Here is a 24,629-nt window from a genome sequence, read left to right as displayed (position 1 = left end):
CTATCACTCTCTGCCAGATCTCTTCTTAGGGACCTCTTCATTTCTGTTCTACATCTTTTTTTTTTAAGTTTATTTATTTATTTTTGAGAGAGAGAGAGAGAGAGAGAGACAAAGAGAGAGGGAGAGAGAGAATCACAAACAGGTTCCATGCTGTCAGTGCAGAGCCTGATGTGGGGCTCGAACTCACCAACCATGAGATCATGACCTGAGCCGAAATGAAGAGTCAAATGCTTAACCCACTGAGCCACCCACGTGCCCCTCTGCTCCATTTCTTTTCCCCCTTCCCACCGCCCCCGCCCCCCCCGCCCCCGTCATTCTCTCACTGTGATTTTCTATGGCATCTATCTATTTTATCTCTAATTCATTCCTGACCTTTTCTAATTCTGTTTTAGGTTTTTCTTTCTTGATTGCCATCCATAATCTTTTTATCCTTTTCTTCTCCTAGGTCAGCTTGGAATATTAGGTTATAGTTTTCCTCTGCTTGGAGCTATATGTTTCTAATGGGTTTTTATTTTTATAGATGTATTACTCTGATAAGTATCCTGTTTTTGGAACACTCTTTCATCACAATCTTCTTTCTGTTTATTTATATTTAAGTGAGATGGGTCTCCCCATACTTTTTGGAGGAAGTTCCTGTTGCTAAGAGATAATTTTCAGAAACAGATAAAATCGCACGTCTCATCCAGATGTAAATATGGACACATGTTAAAAATTGCATTCTGTTAATCCACAGGGGAACCGGGCAGATGTTGTGACTAGTTCAAAGACAGAGCCAGAAATGTACCAATGTATGTGGAGCAAAATCGTGTCCAAATGAGTTATAAATGAAGGCAAACTTTGTGTGTGCACAGAAGGGGTGACACGGGACAGAACCTACCTGTGTGTCAGTTACACACTATTTACGGGGCTGTAAAAGAGCCCCCACGAATCAGAATCTAATAAGGCTTAGGGTGAGCTGTAGACGATGCAGTTTTCCAGGGAAGAACCAGACATCGTCGTCCCTGTGCAGAAGGTGGGGGTGGGTGGGCCAGCTCCCCCGCGACTCCCGCCCAGCACAGAGGACTTGCCCACGCTGTGCTAAGAGACCTGACCCACCTGTAGCCGGGCTTGCACCCACACTAGGCCACGTCTGCAAAGGGGACCCCAGGCCCCGCGCTGAGTCTCCACTCAAGAAAACACAGGTGTACTACAAAACGTACATTGTCCCAACCCACGCTGCCAAACCGGTGAGTAATTCTCCTCTTACCTTCCTCCTGTAATTTCCCATTTCCTCCTGGCCCCTTTTAACTCCCCCTCCGTTCTCCCTTTAAGAACCTCAGTCGCCTTTGTTCCGAGTCGGAGTTGGGCTCAGTTTATACCCGAGCCTACGTGCCCCGCGGCCCTGGTCTGAATAAAATCTGTCCTGGCACCTCCGACCCATGTCCAGGGCTGTTCCAGGGCTCTGGTCTGTTGTTCCCACAACAGTCTCTCAGTGCAGCCAACTGGCTGTACTCACAGAGCTGTCTCTTCAGGCCCCCTCCCCCAGAAGCGTCTACACCTTTTTCCACCTTTGCCCACAGACTTCCTGTGCAGGAGGTCCTTCTGCGTACTGTTCTCAGCGTTTTTCCCCTTCTGAGGGCATTTCCCCTGCATTTTGGAGAGCCCCGAGGGCCCAGGCCGTCCCAGCCCCCAGACCCCCTCCAGCCCCTTGTACTTAACCTGCAAGTCACAGCCTGTATGGGCCCCTGCCGGTCCTGCATTCACGTTTACTCCCCAGTCCTCCGGACCACCTTCGCCAGGTGACTTTCAGCAGTCTGTGCAGGCCCAGCTCTTAGGACTTCTGGAAGCCCTCGCCTTCCCCTCCACCTGCTCTCACACAGCTGCAACCCAGACGTCTCTGCCCCCATCAGCGGCTTTGCTCCAGCCTCCCGCATTCTGGGATACTTGGTCACCAGGCTGTGTTAAATATGTCATCTGTGGATTCTTTTCTTTTGCTCCCCTACTCTTTCTGTGCATGGTTTTAAGAGGAGTTGGGGATGCTAAGAAATGACACTGTCACTGTCTCCACGGGCTTTGGCTGCACCTTTTAGACAGGACATGTACTGCCCACAGAGCCAGGCAGGGTCCCCACCAGGCGGCTTCCCTTCCTTACTCATGACATATCACCTCTGGCCCCAGAAGTCTATTTCCACACAGCCTGTATTTGTTCTGGCTCTATTTCTAATACTCAGCCTCTGTCTCAGTGTGTTGCCTCAGAACCTTTCCGCTTAAATTTTTCTTTGTTTTTTTAATATTTTAGATTTTTTTCTTTATAATACCTAAGGAATCTTTCCTCTCTCTGTGTCTTGTCTTTCTTTCTTTCTTTCTTTCTTTCTTTCTTTCTTTCTTTCTTTCTTCTTTCTTTCTTTCTTTTCTTTCTTCCTTCTTTCTTCTTTCTTTCTTTCTTTCTTTCTTTTCTTTCTTTCTTTCTTTCTTTCTTTCTTTCTTTTCTTTCTTTCTTTCTTTCTTTTCTTTCTTTCTTTCTTTCTTTCTTTCTTTCTTTCTTTTCTTTCCTTCTTTTTCTTTCTTTCTTTTCTTTCTTCCTTCTTTCTTCTTTCTTTCTTTCTTTTTCTTTCTTTTCTTTCTTTCTTTTCTTTCTTTCTTTCTTTCTTTTCTTTCCTTCTTTCTTTCTTTCTTCCTTCTTTCTTCTTTCTTTCTTTCTTTCTTTCTTTTCTTTCTTTCTTTCTTTTCTTTCTTTCTTTCTTTTCTTTCTTTCTTTCTTTTCTTTCCTTCTTCTTTCTTTCTTTCTTTTCTTTCCTTCTTTCTTTCTTTCTTTCTTTCTTCTTTCTTTCTTTCTTTCTTTTCTTTCTTTCTTTCTTTTCTTTCTTTCTTTCTTTCTTTCTTTTCTTTCCTTCTTCTTTCTTTCTTTCTTTTCTTTCTTCCTTCTTTCTTCTTTCTTTCTTTCTTTTCTTTCTTTCTTTCTTTCTTTTCTTTCCTCCTTCTTTCTTTCTTTTTCTTTCTTTTCTTTCTTTTCTTTCTTTCTTTCTTTCTTTTCTTTCTTTCTTTCTTTCTTTTCTTTCTTTCTTTTCTTTCTTTCTTTCTTTCTTTCCTTTTTCTTTCTTTCTTTTCTTTCTTCCTTCTTTCTTCTTTCTTTCTTTTCTTTCTTTCTTTCTTTCTTTCTTTCTTTCTTTCTTTCTTTTCTTTCTTTCCTTTCTTTCTTTCTTTCTTTCTTTTCTTTCCTTCTTTTTCTTTCTTTCTTTTCTTTCTTCCTTCTTTCTTCTTTCTTTCTTTTTTCTTTCTTTCTCATATCTCATTTTGTCTTTTCCTATACTATTTGCTTTGCTTTGTATTAAAAAAGGTGAGATTCAATCTCTCCCTCAGGCACTTTCCAGGTACCTTCTTGAATTCGCTAAACCTCAGTTTCCTCATCTGTGAAGTGGAAATGATATAAACACATCAAAGACTTTGAGAAGACTAAGCCTATGGTAGGTCCTCATCAGTGCCCAGCAGCCTCTCTGACTGGACTGAGCACTGACAGTCAAGGACATTTACAAGTGTCCTGTCGCATTTATCAAACAACTTTATGGGTTTTTTTTTTAATTTTTTAATGTTTTTTAATTTATTTTTGAGACAGAGAGAGACAGAGCATGAGCGGGGGAGGGGCAGAGAGAGAAGGAGACACAGAATCTGAAGCAAGACCCAGACTCCGCAAGGTCAGCACATAGCCCGATGCGGGGCTCGAACTCACAAACCACGAGATCATGACCTGAGCTGATGTCAGCCGCTTAACCGACTGAGCCACCCAGGCGCCCCTTGTTTTGTTTTTAAAAACAGATGTGTATTCAGAGTGTTTTAAAATTCCTCTTTGAAGGAAGATCCCCTGTTGGGAAGAAAAAGAAGAAGAAAGGAAAAGGAATCCAGGAATCCAGATGGTTTTTCTTCTGCCTCCCCGGCCCGTCAGTCACTGCTTTTTCCCTGGGTCAGGGCTCCTCAGAGGAAAAGAAAAAGAAAAAGGCTTTCTGCCCACGATTCACATTAACCCCTCTTATGACCGTATTTTTTCCTTCTGAATTGATATCTCCCTGTGCCACATTTTTTAGTCTTTTAAAAAACTGCCAGAAATGATTAGACAGGAGAACAAAAGGATTGGGGACTCTGAAAGGTAAAGACTCCACACGTTTGAATTCAATCACCTCTTTTATTATGCAAATATGGCCCCCTTTGATTCTACCTTCCGTGTGTGGTTCAGTGGAGACTCCCAGGATAAATGGGGCACAGATGCAGAAATGAAGTTTCCACATTTTGCAAGCCCCCTTTCCTTAGAAATCGCCTCCCCACAGCCCCCAACTGTTTCCTTAAAATGTGGTCCATATTCCTGGGGAGTGGGGTGGGGCGTATAAATTTTGAACTATTGTCCCTGGCTAAGAACAAAACCCAAACCCCCATTCGCTGGTGGCCTAGAGCTGCTGCCTCCACCGTCCAGGTGCAGATCTGGGTGGTGTTTCCTGCCCTGGGACAGGACATCATGGCTTTTACACTTCTGAGCGCTTCCTGTTTGCCAGGCAGGGCGCCAAGTACTTTCCGTCCGCCCGTTGTCTCCGTTCATCCCCCACAGCTGCCTGAGGTGAGAGCTCGCTCCGATGATCTCATGTCGCGGATGAAGAACCCCGGGCTTACTCAGGTGGAGTCACTCTGGGATGGAAGCCCAGAAGCAGGTTCAAAGATCTGGCACTGCGACACAAGGTGCACAGGGACCGGGTGCCCAAGCCTGGGGTTCTGTGTCATTCTGGACACTGAGTTTGTAGAAACAGCCAAACGAGAGAACTGGCACCATGTGCTCAGAAGGAGCGAATGAATGAGTGAATAAGTGAGCGAATGAATGGAGACCGATCTAAGAACACTGCGGGACAGAACTGCAGAAAGGACAGGGACCGTGGAGCCCGGCCTTTGGGTTTCAGTCCCAGCCGTGCCGGTGGTTTGCAGGGTGGTTTTGTGCAATTATCTACCTGTCTGGGTCTCATTTTGCTCATCCGTCAAATGGTGCCAGAAGCAGCTTTATCTCAAGGCTGTGGGGAGGATAAAAAATTTTAAATCCACAGGGAAGCTCTTTGTTAACAGCATCCTATAGAGGGAGACCTACAATTTATTGTCAAAACCAGATGTTACGTGTTGATTTGTTATGATTCCAGATCCACTTGTTCATGGCTTAAGTGGAGTTGTTTTGTTCGGGGGGTGAATTTGTTTACCCTGGGGAAGCGGCGTCATCAAAACGGTTGTGCCACTGAGCGTTTATCCGTAGGAACATACGGGGTTGACATTAGGACTAACGGACAGTGAAACCTTAAGTACCGGGAATCTGTGAGGACGTACCGAGAGCCATCAAGTCCGGGCAAAGCTACTCTTTGCTGATCTAAATAGCTCTTCGAAGACCTTGGGACATCAGTTCCTGCCATGGCAAGGCCACTCTTTGCCAGTGGTGGTGAAAACCATACAATGGCCCCCGTGAAGGAGATCATCTTGCTTGCCAACACTGGGGTCTTTGTTCCACTGAAGCCTTGTGCCCCAGCAACAGCCGGCTTTCAATTCACGCTGGCAGCTGGACGTCAGCTGTTGGTTGGCTAAGCCAGCTATTCCAAGAACTACGTCTTAGAAAGCTATACCTCGACCACACCTAGGCTTTCTTTCTTTCATCTCCCCTTTGCCTGGGAAAATGGTGTAATTAACCTATCAGGGGAATATGGTATTTCTCCATTGGTTTATTAAGAGACATTATCCCACATGCTATTGATTGTGAAATAATATCATACATTATAATTCCCACAGTGAACCCGTGTTAAGTAAATTATTGGCAAAGACGCTCTCAGTCTCTGAGCATGATTTGGACAAAATACCAGGGAGACTGGGACCGGGAGGGGGTGTTATGCAAAATGACACCTCGTCAACCCAAATGAGGGGTCACCCTCCTTCCCAGTGTGCAAACTGTGACTTCGGCTTCCCCAAGAACAGAAGAGCAATGCTTCAGGAGAAGGAGCCTGGAAGTGTTTCATCAGGTCACTAACTTAGCCTTCTTGGCATCTGACTTTGATTACCCGGCTCTGTCTCATCAGCTCACCGGTCTCAGGGGGCACTTCATAAAATCATACTGTTTAAGGTGTGTGTGTGTGTGTGTGTGTGTGTGTGTTTTGCATGCTGTTTCAGTGTAATTGAGCAGAGATCGAGATGATGGACGCCAGGAGTCTTATTGTGTGTTGGAGTCCCATTTCTGCCTCTTACAGGCTGTGTGATCTTGGGTACGATACGTAACCTCTCTATGCCTCAGTTTTGTTCCCCGCAAAATGGGGATGTTAATCCCCACGCTTATGAGTTGTGTGAGGATTGGGTGCTGAGCACAGCCCCCTAGCACCCAGAAGCCCTTGATAACTGGCAGTTCCCCTCCTTCCCTTTGCGTGAACCGGGGGGCTGGTGTGAGTACTGGAAATTGACAGTGAAATTGGATTGCGTGGCTGTGTCAGAATATGTGACCAGGACAGAAACAACGGGCACTCTGTTCCACGTGCCCATGGCCCCCCCAGCGGGAGCCCACTCAGAACAATACCTTGCACTGGCCTTTCTGCCTTCACTTTCCCCAGTCTCCACTGTACCTCCTGGCCTCACCTATAAATAAACCACCACCCCAAGACTTGTTCTTTAAAGAACCCAAAGCGAGAAGGTAGCTGGTACCTGTTATAGTCTGCATGCTTATGGGCCCTCCAAATTCATACGTTGAAATCCTAACTCCCAAGGTGATGGTACTAGGAGGCGGGGCCTTTGGGAAGTGATTCTGTCCTAAGAGTGCAGCCCTCATGATCGGGATAATGTCCCTCATAAAGGAGACTTCAGAGAGAGTCCCTTGCCCCTTCCACTGTGTGTGGATACGATGTGAGGATGACTATGAAGGACAAAGCACGCTCTCTCTAGACACCAAAGCTACCCGCACCTTGATCTTGGGGTCCAGAACAATGAGAAATAAATTTCTATTGTTTATAAGCCACCCAGTCGACAATATTGTTATAACGGCTCCAACAGACTGAGACAATAGCTAACATACACTAAGTGCTGGCTGTGTGCCCAGCGCTGTGCTGAGCACTTTGCAGGCACCCTTTTGTGCAATCCTTGTAAAAATGTTGAGATAAGTATTATTATTACGCCCCTTTTACAGATGAGAAAACTGAGGCGCAAAGAGGTGAGTGATTTCCCCAGGTTCTTACGGTGACTTAGTAATTTTCCAAGACAACGTACCTGGGCCAGAAGCCAGGTTTGCACTGGTTGATTTAGAGGGGTGGAAAAAATGTTTCCCTCTTCCCTTCTAGGTTCTTTGGCTGATCTAATAATTAAATTGACATAAGACAGATTAACGGGAGAAAAACAAATTTAATGTGTACATACAGGAGCCCCATAAAAATGTGAGACCCAGAGGCAATCAGGCAACGGAGGCTTATATACCTTGTGTGTGTGTGTGTGTGTGTGTGTGTGTGTGTGTGACAGGGCGGGAGGATTTGCTGGCAGCAGAGGAAGGACAAGGAGGTCGACAGAAGTGGTACAAGGTACCAAGGGCAGCAGAGAGGGCATTCCTGCGGCTCAGGCCTCCCCACCCATCTGGGGGTGCTTCTGCCACAGCTGGTTGTCCAAGGTGGCACCCAGGCCAAAAGACATGCCGCGGTGGCGACACTCAGAGTGGGAGCTGCCCGGCCCCAGACTGCGCATGGGTGGTGGTATAGAGCGCACTGCTCCGGGCGCAGGCGTAGGATCAGAGCTCACGTGTGCGAGCACCAGCACACTGTCAGGTTGCTGCTATTGGTAAAATGCTTCCCGTACAACTCACAGATGCCCCCAGGCCTGCAGCTCTTGCCCCCTGGCTCTGGCATCTTCTTGGGGGGACATCTGGCTCTTTGCAGGTTCATTTCTCTGTTCCATGGTGGTAGCTCCCCAGTTGGTCCCCCTGGGGCCTACCTGTGCCCACCATCAGGAGGAGCCCCAGGTTCCTGGACCCCCGCTGTGATCGAGGCTCCAGTGCCTGTCCACCCCCCCACCCTCCCCCCACCCCCACCTGCTGCATGGGAGTGTGCTGGCTTCAGAGGGGCAGTGGCAGAGGCCTGTTCCAAGGTGGCCCTGCAGGGCTCTGAGTCTGCTGCTGCCCGTGGGTCTTGGGCAGTTGAGCTTGGTGCTTCCTGGTACAAATATGGGGACATTGATCACAGGCGTAGGGCCACTCGTAGGGCCTGTATGCAATCACATGTGCACTTGAAGGAGCCGAGGGTCTTTGCATAGACGGGGCAGGTGGGGTTCTGCTCACTCGGGGGCCTGTGACCTCAGCTTCTGACTTCACCTTTGCCGAGACAGCGGCGGCCACCTCTGCCAGGCCCGGCAGCCGGGCCTCGGGGGCCTCAGGTCCTGTCTGGTGGAAGGACGATCCTTGGTCCCACAGGGCACGTGCAGCAGCTTCCAGGCCCCTGTGAACTGTCTCTGGCAGCTGAAGCAGCTCAAGGCTTTGGGGTTTTTGCATTCTAAGTCCTGGCAGGGGTCGGACGTCTACGAAGCTGACAGTCCGGCTTCTTGTGTTCCGTGAAAGCAGTGATGGTCTCCAAAGGAAAGGCCAACAGGCGGGGCCGAGGTCAACAGATCTAGGTGTTTGTCAGTCCAGGGCTGGTGGTGGCGAGGGCGGTGGATCAGTGGCATCGACAGCACCCGCTCATTCTGTGCGCTGAGGTCACCTGTGCACCCAATGGAGTGGCAGGGTTCGCTCCGGGACCGTCCTGGTGCAGGCACTTCCTTTCCGGGAGAAGGCTCCAGCCCTGGCGCCTGTAGGGGAGGCGCATCTGGCCTGGGCTTCACTGGATGACAAGGCCCGGCCTTTGCATCTCAACGTCTGTGCTGGAGGCTGGCGGTTGGGGCCCGGTCTTCTTGGCAGGGCGTGCAACTGGCCTTGTGGCGGGAGGGACATAGGGAGAGGGCCAGGCGGGCTGGCCGCTGGAGGTGTCCTGCGCCAGGTGCCCTCAGACCGAGGGGTTCAGGTGAGTTAGCAGCTTGGGGCTTCCAAGGGGAGAAGAACAACTCACAGGGAGATAAGCGCAGATGTATGGTAATCAAACGTTTGCCCTGCCATGCAGATAAGTCTTTCAGATAAAAAGGTTTCTTTGGCAATAACTCTCCTTCTGACACAGGACCTTTATCTAAATTCTTTCAGGTGCTAGGGAGAGGTAAAAGTTTCCCTGAGTCGGGTGGGTCTTGATTGCCTTCGGCTCAAAATAATCCCTGTGTCAAAGTGGCACATTTCAGGGTGGCCTGCTCTGCTCCCTTTCGATTCTGTTCCGCTATGTCTGTTTCATTCGTTTGATGTGAGCAATCCCTGCAGGGAGTTTGAAGGATTCCTCCTCGTGGGCGGTAGCGGGCGGATATCTAGGAGGATATCTAGGCGACCCAGATGTATGGGTCAGGCGTTACGGATGGAATGAGGATTCCGACCAGTAGAAGAGTTTAGCGGAGCCTTAGCGGGAGGCTGTCAATGTGTTCTGATGGTACTACTCGAGGGGTACAGGAGTTGGTTCCCCACCAGAGGCGTTCTCGGTCCTCTTGACTCATGGTGAGGGGCTGGTCCTCCCTGGGGCAGGGAACTCTGTGCTTCTGTGGTGAGGCGGGCACCGTGCGGGGAACCCCCCCATGTCATTCACTGGGGTGCATTTCTGGTGCAAGAGGTCAACAGATCTCGCCCTTCCTCGAAAGGTCTTTTGGCTTGTGAGGCCCTGCCGAAGCTGGGGAAGCTGAGCCTTGCTCATGCTCCACGCGCACGGGGTGCCTTCCTTCTGACTCAAGTCAGACTCAAGTCTCCGTGGGGGCCATTCTGACACAGGCACGCTGAGGAGAAGCCTTTAATTTTAGCTCCTGCTGATGAATGTCTGACCCGAGTCCCAGGAAACTTCATTCCAAAATTAGATTCCAAGAACTGAAGTGTGGTGTTTTCAGTTTGGAGGAAATGAAAGTCTAGAAAACCTGAGGCTGGGAGGCCATAGAAATGAGACTGCCCAGTCGCGGCCCAGGGACCTGCCCTCCAGAGGCGCAGACTCAAACACCCGGCCTGGCCTTGTACTGGCCGAAGGCCTCCGGGCCAGCCGTATAATCTCTCTGCTCCTCAGTTTCCTCACCCAGAGAATGGGGATCATATCAGCCCCTGCTTCATACATTGCCGTGGGTACTAAACGGCAACGCGCACAGATCACTTAGCACGGTGCCTGGGGCATAATAAATGCTCAATAATCATAGCAGAGCAGAGGGCTCAGGGGGCATAAGGCCCATGAAAGATGAGGGCAAGGGGACGACTCAGGGAGACCCTCAGACGGTGGTACAGCTCTGACATTTGGCCAGGGCAGCATGCAGTTGTAGAGCAAAGATTGTTCTTAGAAGACTGGCACTGGACAGAAATGGCCGGGCCTGAGTGCCCCTGCCACGCCCAGCCACTGGCGGGTACTTCCCAGAAAGAGCGTGGCCTCAGCTAGAGCTGGTCCTGAGCGCTGTCTCCCAGCAAGAGGCTGGCGGCCAGACGCACGTCTTGGAACTAAAAGGCAACTTTCCTGAAGGAAAATGGGAGCATCTCTCTTGCTGCCACTGGCAATCTCCTCATAAACACAACCGGCTCCTCACTGAGCTCTGGTGTGCAGGCTCCTGAGAAAGACTGTCATTCTTCGGGCCTCTCTCCAGCTTTTGGAAACCAACCCCCCTTCCATGGGGACTGAGTTCTCCTCAGGACCCACCTTCCTTCCCCACCGCAGTGGCTTTCCTCAAGTCCTATCCTGTTTAGCACCAAGGCTCGGAGAGCCTGGGGACTAGGGGACAGCCAGGGGTGGTCTTGGGGCTCCAGCTCCCCTAGTGCAGGCCCAAGTGTGGGTGTCATCCACATCTGCTCCCTTTTTAAAAAATTTTTTTTTTAATGTTTATTTATTTTTGAGACAGAGAGAGACAGAGCATGAACAGGGGAGGGTCAGAGAGAGAGGGAGGCACAGAATCCGAATCAGGCTCCAGGCTCCGAGATGTCAGCACAGAGCCCGACACAGGGCTCGAACTCACTGACCGTGAGATCATGATCTGAGCCAAAGTCGGACACTTAACCGACTGAGCCACCCAGGCTGCCCCACATCTGCTCCCTTTGACATCTCCCCACCTATGGGTGGACACACCCATCTATGATCTCGCTGGTCCAGCAGCTAAGTGGGGATCCAGCTTTGTCTCCTCTGCCACTGCTCCCATCAAGGGGCAGGGGCCAAGCCTCCTCCCCAGCTGACGCTACTCTTGGCCAGGTGACCTGCTTTGATCAATGGGATACCAGTAAACACTGGGTAAACAGAGGCTTCATAAGTGCTTGGGGGACTGGGACCTTTTCCTCTTGGAGCGCTGTCCTGAGGCCCATGCAAGGAAGCCAGTCTAGCCTATTGGAAGATGAGAGGCCGTAAGGGGGGCACCAAGGTGTTCCAGCCATCAGCCAACCTAACCTACCAGGCAGGGGTCATCTTAGACCTTCCGGCAACCAACGCAGCTACATGAGGGAGGCCAGGTGAACCAGCCGAAGATCACCCAGCCAACCCACAGAATCAGGCAAAGTAACAAACCCTCACTGTTTTAAGACACTGCTTGGAATGTTTATTACGTAGCAATAGATAGCTGATACACAGGTACCCATATAAACACCGCCCGAGGAGAGAAGCGAATTCTCTGAAACCTTCCAAGTCCCCAGGAAGGAGACACTTGGTCCCTAGCCGCCTAATTTGTAGAGGTTGCCCCTCACACCTAGGGTCACGCGAGGGATCAGAGGGGGCAGAATTTGCTCCCAGACTGTGCCTTCCGCATTTGGGAATGGGACACGGGCCCATCCCTGAGTCACATAGATAATGTCTGCTCTCTTAGCAAAGACTCAGAGGAGCCCTGAAATTGTCATACATCAGGGCTTGCTGGAGGATCATGCTCCTCTCTAGTTTCTGTGGCAGGGGAGCCGAGGGGGGAGACTTCTTTTGAATGCATGAGGGGCTTATGCTTTCAAAGTCAGCCAAGGTGTGTGTGAGGGTGTGCTTGACTTGTTAATTAATCAGTGCATTCAGCAGCCACTTATTGAGGTTCAACTATATGCCATCCACTCTGAAAATTTTCTCAGAAGGAAAAGACACCTACTTTGACCCCAATATAAACCAAAAAGCTCAGAATTAAACGTTTCAACTGAGACGTGTTCGAAAATTAAAGTTATTTTATTTTTTCTACTTATGAAAGTAATGGTTACTTGTTGCAAAACATTTAGAAAAAAAGCATATAACAGAAATAAATATCACTTGTGAGTCTCTGTCACAGGTAACATTTTGGTATTCTTGGTTTCACCTGGATTTTAAGAGGGGCCATTTTGGTTGGGCTCTGAAGGATGAGTAGGAGTTTTGTGGGCCTATGAAAGATGGAAAGGCCATTCCAGAGATAATGGCATGTCCATGTGGAAGTACGTGGACGTGGTTTGTGAAAGCTGATGGGAAAGGGACAGGAAGGCCAGAGGGAAAATGCCGACTTGGACAGGCTGGCAGGGCCTCAACGGTCAGATCCAGGAACCAGAACTTTGTCAAAGGGCTTCAGGAGAGGGTGAGCCTGTTCAGACAGTGTGAAGGATGAACTGGAAGGGGGAACCCCGGCAGCAGGTGCCCATGAAGGCCCTGGTCCAAGTGGGAGAGACGATGGTCTGAAACAGGGTTGTAGTGACGGGGACCGCAGAAGATTCGCAACCTCAAGGAGTAAGAAACAAACCCAAAGACAGGTACCTTTTGATTGTTTCTTTGCACAAAGACCATTACTTCCTCTGTTGGGGAAGATGTGAAGAAAGGGGTCCTGTTGCTACAGTGGAAATTGGCATCACCTTTTTGGAGGACGGTCTGTTTACTGGCCATGTGATTTGGGGCAAGGGAGCCAACCTCTGTAGGCCTCAAGGTCACTGCCTGAGAAATGAGGACAATAAGAGGATCTATCTTATGGACTTGATAAAAGCCTTCAATGAAATAGTGAGTAAAATGTGCTTATAATGCCTGGCACTTCAAAGTCAATGCTAAATGTAGTCAGTTTCTATCCTTATCGTCACCGCCATCACCATCAAAATTTGAAAAGGTCACAGCCTACGACCCAGCTAATCTCACTTCTAGGAACTTCTCTTAAAGAGACAACAGTGTTTGGGGAATAGAAAACTACATACAGGAATATTCACCACAGCATTTTTTTAAAACAGAAAAACCACGGAAATAATGGCACTGTCGATTGATTGGGGAAGGGTAAGTAAATTCTAGGAATTATTATTTCGAACTTCTGTAAAACTCCTAACAAGAATGAGGAAGATCTACCTTTGTCACCTGGAAAGATGTCCATAGTGGGGGCACCTGGCTGGCTCAGTCAGAAGACCAGGTGATTCTTTTTGGTCTTTGGGTTGTGAGTTTGAGCCCCATATTGGGTGTAGAGATTACTTAAAGAAAGAAAAAAATTTTTAAAAGTAAGAAAAATACCCACGGTATATTTTTAAGGGGAAAGAATGAGGTTGCATGTAATTTAATATGTATGCTAAGATTTCTTTGATTTTTATTTTTAAGTTTTGAGAGAAGAGAGAGCACGACCAGAGGAGGGGCAGAGGGAGAGAGAGAGGATCCCAAGCAGTCTCCACGCGCAGCGCAAAGCCCGACCCAGGGCTCAATCCCATGACCCTGGGATCATGACCTGAGCCAACCAGGCGCCCCCTAAAATTTCATTTTTATAGACAAAGCCAAACCACACCCATTACAGGTGAGCGTGCATGTTTGCATCCGCACATACGCGGTCTGGATAAACACAGACCACGTTATTCTGCAGCTTTCCCTCGGAGATGCAGTGTTGGGAGCTGGGACTGGGAAACGAGAAGAGGGAAGCTCTCACTTGGTCCATTTCCGTGTTCTCTTAGTCTGTTCTTCTAAGCATGTATTATTTTTGCCGTGCAACTTAAAGAGCTCTTTAGGCCGGAGAGGTTGAGGCTAGACGGAAGGCAGGGGGAGGGGGAGGAGAGTAACGTGGAGCCAGGGCGGTTGCTGGGATGGGAATGAACAGAGAAGCAGGTGCGTGCCCAGAACTGAGCACCTGCAGGGCTCCAGAAGCTTCATTTTTTTTTTTTTTTTTTTTCCAAAAGGCAAACTCCATTCCTTTTTTTTTTTTTTTTTTTTAAATTTTTTTTTTTTCAACGTTTTTTATTTATTTCTGGGACAGAGAGAGACAGAGCATGAACGGGGGAGGGGCAGAGAGAGAGAGGGAGACACAGAGTCGGAAACAGGCTCCAGGCTCCGAGCCGTCGGCCCAGAGCCCGACGCGGGGCTCGAACTCACGGACCGCGAGATCGTGACCTGGCTGAAGTCGGCCGCTTAACCGACGGCGCCACCCAGGCGCCCCAAGCAAACTCCATTCCTACTAGAGTCTCTTCAGAGACGTGCTGTCCACGACCCACACGTTGCCGTCCTGGGGCCATCTACTGCTTGCATGCAACGCTCTTCTGGGGTCCTTTGCGCAGGCTGCTCCGAACCGAGTCTTAGTGGTGGGGTTTGGGGTCAGAGGCTGGCTCCGTCCCCTCCTTCGGGTGGCAGGCAGGCTGAGGGGAGGGCGGGCCCGGGCAGGACATGAGGGGCACCTGCTGTACTGGCTCAGTTCTGCCACGTATTAGCTGGCAGCTGTTGGGCCGGGGCCTGAAATGTCACACTTGCATCTGTGAAGTGGTTATTTCACAGCATGTCCTGAGATTCAGTGAGGTGGTGAAAAGGCAAAATAATTGCGCGGTGAACGTTAGCCATCTCTGTAAACGGGGGCTCACTGGTGTCTGGGTGGATTTAAAGGATAACACACGTCCGTCCGCAGCGTTAGCTCAGCGGAGGACATTCATACGCTGCGGTGCCTTAAAAGCCCCACTGAGCACCCCCAAAGTCATTAAATTATTTGCAAGTAATGGGGTGCCTGGGTGACTCAGTTAAGCATCTGACCTCGGCTCAGGTCATGATCTCACGATTTGTGAGTTAGAGTCCCGCATCGGGCTCTGCACTGACAGTGTGGAGCCTGCTTGGGATTCTCTCTCTCTCTCTCTCTCTCTCTGCCTCTCCTCAACTGTCTCTCTCTCAAAATAAGTAAACTTAAAAAAAATATTTGAAAGTACCCTCGATCTCCAGAACAGTGGTTCTCAACCCTGGCATGACCTGGGGAGCCTAAAATGCCAGTCCCCAGGCCACCCCCAGATACTGATGCAATTGGTTTGGGTAACACCTGAGGCATGGGAACTGGGGAATGTTCCTCAGGTGGTTTTGGAAACCGGTGTGAGAAACCCTACTCAGATGGGGCGCCCTCTTAATACCCAGCTGACTTTTACGGATGCATCTCCCCATGGCTGCCTCTCTCTGTGCCCAAACCCTCTCTTTCCTACTCTCAACTCGCCGACTTAGAGCTGTGGTCCACGCTTCTCTGTCCTCTGCCTCTCCTTCCTCCCTCCACTTTATTTATTTATTTATTTAAAAAAATTTTTTTAATGTTTATTTATTTATTTTTTAATTTTTTTTAACGTTTATTTATTTTTGAGACAGAGAGAGACAGAGCATGAATGGGGGAGGAGCAGAGAAAGAGGGAGACACAGAATCTGAAGCAGGCTCCAGGCTCTCAGCTGTCAGCACAGAGCCTGACACGGGGCTCGAACTCATGGATCGTGAGATCATGACCTGAGCAGAAGTCGGACGCTTAACCGACTGAGCCACCCAGGCGCCCCCCTCCCTCCACTTTATATTGTCAGCCTCTACCTGCAGCTTGGGATTCCTTCGTGTTTTTCCTCCACTGTCCGGATTTTGCCCTTGCAAAATGGGCACTCATTCTTCTGGCCAGAGGGAAACATCTGCTGTGTTCCTGTGCTTCCTGCATCTGTCCCCACCTGCACCCACCCCAGACAGCGCCAGCTGATGGGACTCTGCCCGGGAATGGGATCCCGGCACCACCCCACCCCTTGCATTCTGAACAAACATTATTATTCGATCTGTGCCAGGAGGTTGCATCCTTTAGCATTTCAATACAGTAGCCGGTTTAGCCTCTATTTTTAGCTTTTTATTATTATTATTTTTTTTTAAAGAAAAACTGTTCTCTGTGTTACCATCTTTCCTGGAGATCGCACATGATTAAAATACATTTCATTATAAACGGGAATAAGAGGGCAGAACGTGTTCTTGATTGCAATCACACACGATGAAATGATTTCCTGGCCACTGGAAGCTAGCTGGGATGACCCCCCTGGACTACTAATGTTTGCCAAGCTGACACCGTGGCCATACTGGAAATGGCGTTTGTCTGGTTTTTCCATTCGAATGCTATTGCAGAAAAAATAAAAAGACCAGGGAAGAAAAGTCATGATTTGGGGTTCTCCGTTTACCTCTTTTTTTAACAAAAATTTTTAACATTTATTTATTTTTGAGAAAGAGAGAGACAGGAGTATAAGCAGGAGAGGGGGAGAGAGAGAGGGGGAGAGAGAGAGAGAGAGACACAGAATTGGAAGCAGGATCCAGGCTCTGAGCTGTCAGCACAGAGCCCAACATGGGGCTCTAACCCATGAACTGTGAGATCATGACCTGAGCCGAAGTCAGAGGCTTATCCAACTTAGCCACCCAGGCGCCCCAAGCGTTTACCTCTTTTAAGCTTTGCAAGACCAAAGAGTGGGTGTTACTGTCTCCATTTTACAGATGAGAAAACTAAGGCTCCGAGAGGGGAACTGGCTTTTCCCATATCATGAAAATAGCAAGTGCCAGAGCTAGGATTTGACTACTGTTTCTCCCCTGCATAAAACCCTTCAGAATGAGCCCAGGCTTTCAGGATGAACATGATGCTCCTTCTCTGGGCACTGAAGGGATCTCACCACTCTACCCACCCCCCATCCCCCACCCAGGAGCTGGCATCTTCCTGAGAGCACTGGCCCTTGCACAGGGTATTTAGCCACCCTTTCTCTGCTCTCCAGGTCCTCCCATTGACTGTTCCCCCCAACCAGAAGCCCCCATTTTCTTCATCTCCCCTTTCTCTTCCCCATCAGTAATTCCTCCTCATCCTTCTGATGTCAGATGATGTACCATTCCCTAAAGTCCCTGCCCCCCATTCCCAGCTCCCCTCCCGGAGCTTTCAGGGTTCATCCTCCTGGTGTCACTGGCCTGTGTCACAGCGCCGATGGCCCTGAGGGTACGCCCTGGGTGGGTCTACCATTGTTCTGTGTTCTGCCCCACCCCCACCCGCATCAGGTGCTTCAACGGATAGATCCTTCCCTGCCTGTCCTACACCAAACCTGGCCATCTTTCCAGCTTGACGCAGCTGGAGAGATCGTCTTTCTCAAAGCGTCCTCTCCTCTCTCCCCGAGTTGGCCTCGGAAATTCAGAGGTGCAAGTTCTCCTGCCACCACAGTCCCTTGCCTTGGGACACCTGCGGTCAGCTGCGGGGAGCGTGGGGGGGGGGGGGAGGGGGGGGAGGCGCTCAGCCGCGCGATCTCGCAGGCAATGCTGCGCCCTAGCGGCGCCTCTTAGCGCTGCAGCTCCCTCCCACTGGAGCTCGGAAACCAGGGGAGCCCGCTTGGGACTGGCAATGATCCTATGAGGCAGATAAAGCCAAGGCATTATTCAGCAGCCTGAACTTGGCGTTCTTCTGCTTATAAAAGGAATACAGATGCATTCCAGAATGTATGTGACACGGAAAACTATAAAGAAAACAAAGATTGCCTGTAAATCCAGAGACACCAACTGTTCACCATTTTGGTGTATATGCTTCTAATACGTCTTTTATACATATCCGTGCATTTATTATTAGAAAATTGGGGTTATCCTACACAGAGGTTTTAAAAAATAGTATTTAATGTGTCCTGAATTCCGGAGCAGAAGTCTGAAAACTCAGAAGAGCATAAAGGAGAAAATTTAAAAATCACTGATAATCCCATCATCCAGAGATTGACTTTCTTCTCGACTTATTTATATTAGCGACAATGGACTGTTATTAATCCATTTATCTATCTATCTTGCAAGAATTCCAATCAGAAATTTTTTATAAAAATTTCCCAAGGGAGGGGCACCTGGGTGGCTCAGGCGGTTCAACGTCGGACTTCGGCTCTGGTCATGATCTGAGTTCGAGCCTCACATCACATTGGGCTGGCTGCTGTCAGCGAGGAGCGGGTTTCAGATCTTCTGTCCCCTTCTCTCTGCCCCTCCTGTACTTGTGCTCTCTCAAAAATAAATGAAACCTTAAAAAAAAAAATGAAAAGTTCCCAAGGGAAAACGTATTCTTATATTTTAGATTACCCCACAGTAGAGTAACTTTCTTTTTTTTCCTGCCTAGTAATTTCTCTGGAAATACCCCTCAACCTCCCCCTTCCTCCAACCTCCGCCTGACCTTGCGTCCATATGGCTCCTGTGGGAGTAGGCGGGCCTTCCAAGAACCTGAGTGTGCTCATCTGTGGGATTAATTCTTAAAAGAGGAATTGCTTAAAACAGGGCATGTGCTTTTGTAAGTTTTCACAGATACCGCGAACTGTCTTGCAGGGAAATCATAGCAGGTTGCACACCCACTGGCGGTCATGGGAGTGCCTTTTCTCAGCAGGATCCCCCACAGAGTGTTGTCAAACTTTCAGCCCCTGGGATCTGCACTTGAAGCTTAGCTACAAAGTGCTGAGGGCATGCGCCCCAAGCCAGGCACCCGGCTAGTGTTGTCTCTTTATTAACACTCCCCGAATTCTCACAAGTAGCCCGTGAGGGAAGTGGTGTTATTTTCTTGCTACAGAGGAGGACACTGAGGTTCAGATTGCTTAGCCTGCCTCAAATCACGGAACGGAGCTGAATTCGACCTCAGCCTTTCATCCTAACAACCCCGCGGTGGTTCATTAACGTTGGATGCGTCAGAATCACGCGGGGGAGGCTTGTTCAAAGCTGGCTGTGCCACACCTTCAGAGTTTCTGATTCAGTACTTATGGAAAGGGCCTGAGAACACGCATTTCTAGTTCCCAGTGTTGCCGCTGCTGGTCCAGGGAATGCATTTTAAGAACCGTCGCTCCTGATTCTTATTTTAATCTGGGACTTTATCTGGAAATGACCTAGCAGACCTACATGTTCCACAAACCGTGTGTGTGTGTGTGTGTGTGTGTGTGTGTGTGTATGTCTATGGGAATGTGAATAATCTTTCATAGTTCTTTGAATGAACCAAGTTAGGTTTGTGGCCAGTCATCCCACTTCTCCAAGTCTGTTTTCCCACCTTTGAATGGAGATGAAAGCTTTGGGGGAATTATAAGGAGTGATATACGCAAAAAAAAAAAAAAAAAAAAAGGGCACAACCACTTGGAATATCATAAAATGCTATTCCAAAGTCCGTTATAATTATTCCTATTAATGGAGAAGCTGTGAAATACAGTGGGAACTACTTGAGTTTGACAGGCCTGGATTGAGATGGTGGTTGGGCCACTGTGACACTAGACAAGTTAGTGCACTTTGCTGAGCCTCAAATTCTGTTTTCTTAAAAAGTTTATTTTGAGAGAGAGAGCACGCACACATGTGTGCACGAGCGGGAAAGGGGCAGAGAGAGAGGGAGAGAATCCCAAACAGGCTCTATTCTGTCAGCACAGAGCATGGGGCTCGATCCCACGACCCTGAGTTCATGACCTGAGCCCAAATCAAGAGTCGGACGCTTACCCGGCTGAGCCACTCAGGTATTCCTTCTCTTTAAAGAGATGGGGATATGATGGGCTCCTTGAGGGTTAAATGTGCATCGTCCCAAGTGTTCTTTCTGCTCCAGAGGCTTTAGGGGCAGTGATGTCCTCAGTGACAAAGGAATGCTGTAACAGTGGTTGCAGCTTGGTTGCTGACAGCCATTTCCCCTCTCAATTTCCAGGGACGGTGTTTGTTTCAGGCTCTAGCCCCAGAAAATCGTACTCCACTCCTGACACATCCTGGTGATGACACAAAATGGATTCTTTTCTGCAAGGAAATGGGAGGCCGCTTTTTCAGATTCCTGGAACGAGTCCAGTTTGAACCCAATGATCACACGGATCCTTGCCTGGTACCGTTGTTCTAGGTGCTGGAGATATGGCAGTGGACAAAACAGAAATCCCTGCCCTCATAAGCTTATTGGTACTGGTTTCCTAAGTACGTCAACACTGAGCCTTGAACTTCCTTGGAATCTGGTGGGGGGCAAAATATGCCAATTCATTGAAAATTGTAGGTTGATCTGAAATTGACGCAAGGACACTCAGATCTCCGGGAACACCAAGAGGTTCGGCTACAGCCAGAACTTGTCAAGCTGTCCCTGGGGCTCCTGTTATCCTGCAGGTTCTGGTTTGGGAGGTCTGGAGTGGGACCTGAGAAGTTTCCTTCCTTCCTTCCTCTCTCCCTCCCTTCCTAAATGTTTATTTTTGAGAAAGTGAGAGCAAGAGCGAGAGCGAGAGCGAGAGAATGTGTGTGTGGGGGGGGGGGGGGGGGGGCGGGGCGGAGAGGAAGAGAGAAAGGGAGGCACAAAATCCAAAGCAGGGTCCAGGCTCCGAGCTGGTAGCACAGAGCCCGACGTGGGGATTGAACTCGTGAACCAAGAGGTCATGACCTGAGCAGAAGCCAGACGCTTAACCAACTGAGCCACCCAGGTGCCCCGAGAACTTGCATTTCTAACACACTTGGATATTCTGGTCTATGGACCACACTTTGAATATCTACATTTTAAGTGACATCTTATATTCATCACAACAAACATGACCTTATTTTTCTTCAGCTTTCAGTAAAATTCTGCATATGCAAAAAACAAAAACAAAAACAAAAACAAACCTCATTTTGAGTATTCCAGTGGTTTACTTTTTCAGACAGGGCTGGAAGTCTGGGTGTCTGATCTTGGCTGCCACCGCAGTTTTCTAGTGACCAGGAGCAGCCCTGGGCATGCGCTTCGCCATTGGAAGCCCCGCTTTTCTCATCTGCGAGCACAGACTTTTCCTACCTTGGTCTCGTTTAGGCAAAACCTTGTTAGACATTTTACAGGACGGATCCAAGTGTCTCCGTTTGACCATTTTAACCTGGGAATTGTAGTTAGGCTGTGGGTTATCTCTGGGAAGGTTGCTGGGGTTCTAAAATCTTACCATTAATACCGAGGAACTGGTATTCTCCGTGTCTCTAGAACTCCTAAATGTACCACGGGCAGCCATTCACTGAACGTTTACGAGGTGCCCGGCGATATGCGAATTGCCGTACAGGGATGGTCTTGCTCATGTTTACAACTCTGTGAAGTACCTTCAATTATTTTCTCCACATAACCAAAGCGAACAAAGAAAACTGAAGGTCACAGAGAACGTCAGCTGCCCAAACACATCGATTGCCACCGTGGGTACAACCAAGATTCTACCAGCTGTGACTTTTGGACCCACGTTGTTGAGTATAATTAATCTAAGTGACGGACGGAGGCATGGTAGCAAAACAGATGCACAGACGCGAACGACAAGGTTACAATGCGCAATCTTTTATTAAGTCTGTTAATAAGGCACTCCCCAATCTTGGGTTAACTTAGATTTTCTCTCTGAACGACAGAAAATGCTAGTCCCACATTAGCAGCTGACAAACAGTATGAAAGCAAATTCACCTCACCAACCATGGGCAGTGGGACATCCCCCCCCCCCGTGCTCATAACAGACGTTCCTGGAGTGACACCACGGGGCGGGGGGCAGAGGGTGGGTGCCCGGGGCACATGGTGTTCGAGAAGGTGGAAGACTGGTAGCCCCAAACAGGAAAACGTTTCCTGCCAAAGGCACCACAGAAAACTGTTTCCTCATTAGGAGTTCCTGATGGTAACCAGATGTTAAGTCTGAACGAAAGTGCCATCGACTGTAACACAAAAACTGCATCGCCCTTTACATACAAATAAGAGAGAGAATTTATTTTCATTCTGAGTTTATTTAACATTTCATCCAGTTGAACGGAAATAATACATTGACTCCAACACTGGCAAAGACACCGTGCTAATACTGAAGTAATAAGATCTGCCAGTCAGTAACACGTACAATCATAATTATCACGTGACTAGAAATATGAACAACTATTTACCTTTATAAGCTCATTGCACTTCATGTGGACTTTTCTCCAGAAAAGATATTTCTAAGAGATCAGCGAAATTGCCAATCTTGGTTCATTTGTTCCTTTTTATAAACCACGATTAAATGATACAGTTAATATTTCTATATAAAAGCATCAGGGGTTGGAAGCCTCAGTAAGTGTTTAAAAAGACACATCTTCATGTTCATGATCCCTTCTACAACAGTGCTTTGGTCCTACCTTCCTGGTGTGTACAAAATTTTGGTTAGTTCATCAAGCGTCAAGCCAGCTGCTAGCTGATTTCTCAAAGAAGGTTAGGATTCTGAAAGGAACCTAACAGTTAATGGGGGAGGGGGCGGTGAGAATTCTGAGATTAGCTGGGGCAGGTGGGCTTGCTTGGCGTCAAGCGCTTAGTTAGGTTAAAAACCACCCTGTCAGCACCTCATGGAGATCTGCCTTCAATTTCAGGCTCTTACCGCTATTTGAAGAGAAGCATCTACGGCAACAAAATACATCAGAATGTCATGGGGAACCAATTTGCCTCAAATGGTTTAAGACAGAAAATCTCAAAGAGAAAATTCTGGTGGCACAAAGGAAGGCTCGAGGTGCCCCCAAGCTTCAGATCCATAATCCTTTCAGAGAAAAAGAGAAACACGGACACAAGGCACACCATTTTTTCTTTATGAGGAAATACAGACTGGTCACATCGTCGGGAAAAACCTGTCGAAACTAGCTTCTACATTTTTCCCCCCACTTACAAGTCTCTGAATTACAAGTGAACTGAGTGGTCTTCACTCAACAGAACAACCACCTAGCATATGCCTGGAACATCTACAGATGTGAAACATAACCCGTTACGTTAAAAATAGGTGAAGCTACTACAGATGATGTAAACAGTGGTCCATGGATTCGTTATTTTCAAACAGGGTAGAATGCAATAGACAATATTCAAGGAAAATTCATTTAGTCACTGATTCACATACACAACATTTCCGCATCTTTCTGAAAGCCAAGGAGATCTAGATGAATGACCAACACATGTAGCTAGCTGGAGCTGGGCTCTCACTTCTAAAGAATCAAACGAACCAGATCCAACCCAGTCACACAGCACTGGTATTGAATATACTTCCAAAATCCGACACGTGTAACATTTCTGTGATTTGATTACTTGGTGTAAATAACCGAATCTAAGGTCAACAAGTGCGAGGTAAGATGAACTTCGTAAGAATGTAAAACAGAATAAATTTAGAAGTCAACCAAAGAAATCCCCCAGCAATGTGAATGCATATAATCGTGGCCGGCAGGAACAGCTCATGACACTTGTCTATTACCGTGCCTTTCGGGAAGTACACGGGGGAGCTTTCAATCCTACAAATCCAAAAGACATGTCACTTAGTTGGGGTTGCCCACTGCCCAAACTGGAAGTAAACTTCCCTTAATGTTTATGAGTCCAGTTTTTTTTTTCCAGCTTAGCCTCAGAGCTTTGTTTTCCCAAATCACTGCTGAGTGATTTGAAACAAGAACAGGATAAACATTCAGTATTTCAAACAGATTTCCTTTTCGCTCACTGATAATCAGTATTTATTGAGTATATACTGAACATCTACTCTATGCCTAACAGTGCTTTTTAAAACTCTGGGGGAGGGCTGGTATACTGTCTTTGAAAAACAATTACTATAAAAGCCACAGGAAGGGTATTTTTGCAAATTACACCGTGATTCAAATGTAAGGGAGCCAATGGGTGTCGGGCGCCAGGCCCACACCAGGTGCTGTGCTGTAGGTGGCAGCTTGACTCTAAAAGGCTAATGTGGATCTTTAAAAGGTTTCTGCCACTGGGAGAACCCAGGTTGAACAGGCTTCTCCTCACCAGGTCTGCAGTAGGCGGGACAAGCTGTAGAGTTTCTTCCCCTATTTTATAATCCCTTGTTAAAGTACACGCGCCGTAATTCAGGATAGGTCTCTCGGATCTTGGCTTGCAGCTCAGCCTCCAAGCTCGTCACAGACATGGAACTGGGATAACGGAGAAATGACAGGATTATTACATGGGCAGAGCAGGGAACTAGACTCTGCAGACGGCAGAGAAGGGACCTTTCCGTGCCACCCCTCACCCCCCCACCCCGCCATGACTGGTATTGTAAAACCGGGTTCTGTTTGAAAAATGCTTCCTGGGCCCTGAAAGTGAGTGTCCAGTTCCTTTTAGACAATTAGTTGTTGCTAAAAATCCAAGAAATACACTTAAGAACCCAACAATTCTTAGTTTTTTTTAATATTTATTTATGTTTTGAGAGAGAGAGAGGGAGAGAGTGAGTCCTGGAGGGGCAGAGAGAGAGAGAAAGAGAGAGAGACAGAGAGAGAGAGAGAGAGAGAGAGAGAGAGAGAGAGAGAGAGAATCCCAAGAAGACTCCATGCCTTCAGCGTAGAGCCCAATGTGGGGCTAGATCCCATGAACCATGAGATCAATACCTGAGCCAAAATCAAGAGTCAGATGCCTAACTGACTGAGCCACACAGGAGCCCTAAGAACCCAACAATCATTAAAGCTTACAAACTTCTTCGCTGGGAAGAA

At 48.2% G+C, this 24,629-nt stretch overlaps 1 protein-coding gene and 1 pseudogene across 4 annotated transcripts in view; both read right to left on the bottom strand.

Moving 5' to 3' along the window:
• Positions 1–7,466: 7,466 nt before the first annotated feature.
• LOC131516282 (zinc finger protein 296-like) lies at positions 7,467–9,576 on the bottom strand (annotated as a pseudogene).
• An 11,903-nt stretch (positions 9,577–21,479) lies between these two features.
• The window catches only part of SFXN1 (sideroflexin 1), a 40,480-nt gene continuing 37,330 nt past the window's right edge, over positions 21,480–24,629 (bottom strand). For all 4 annotated transcript variants that reach the window (XM_058723728.1, XM_058723746.1, XM_058723736.1 and 1 more), the window contains exon 11: positions 21,480–24,074. In XM_058723728.1, the coding sequence (XP_058579711.1) occupies positions 23,978–24,074 (97 nt within the window). In that variant the 3' untranslated portion in view covers positions 21,480–23,977. The remainder of the gene's footprint in view (positions 24,075–24,629) is intronic.

This window comes from Neofelis nebulosa, chromosome 1 (genome assembly GCF_028018385.1).
Source record: "Neofelis nebulosa isolate mNeoNeb1 chromosome 1, mNeoNeb1.pri, whole genome shotgun sequence".
NCBI classification, from domain to species: Eukaryota; Metazoa; Chordata; class Mammalia; order Carnivora; family Felidae; genus Neofelis; species Neofelis nebulosa.
The sequence above is the reverse complement of the archived record's forward strand: the minus strand, read 5'-3'. Positions and strand labels throughout refer to the sequence as shown.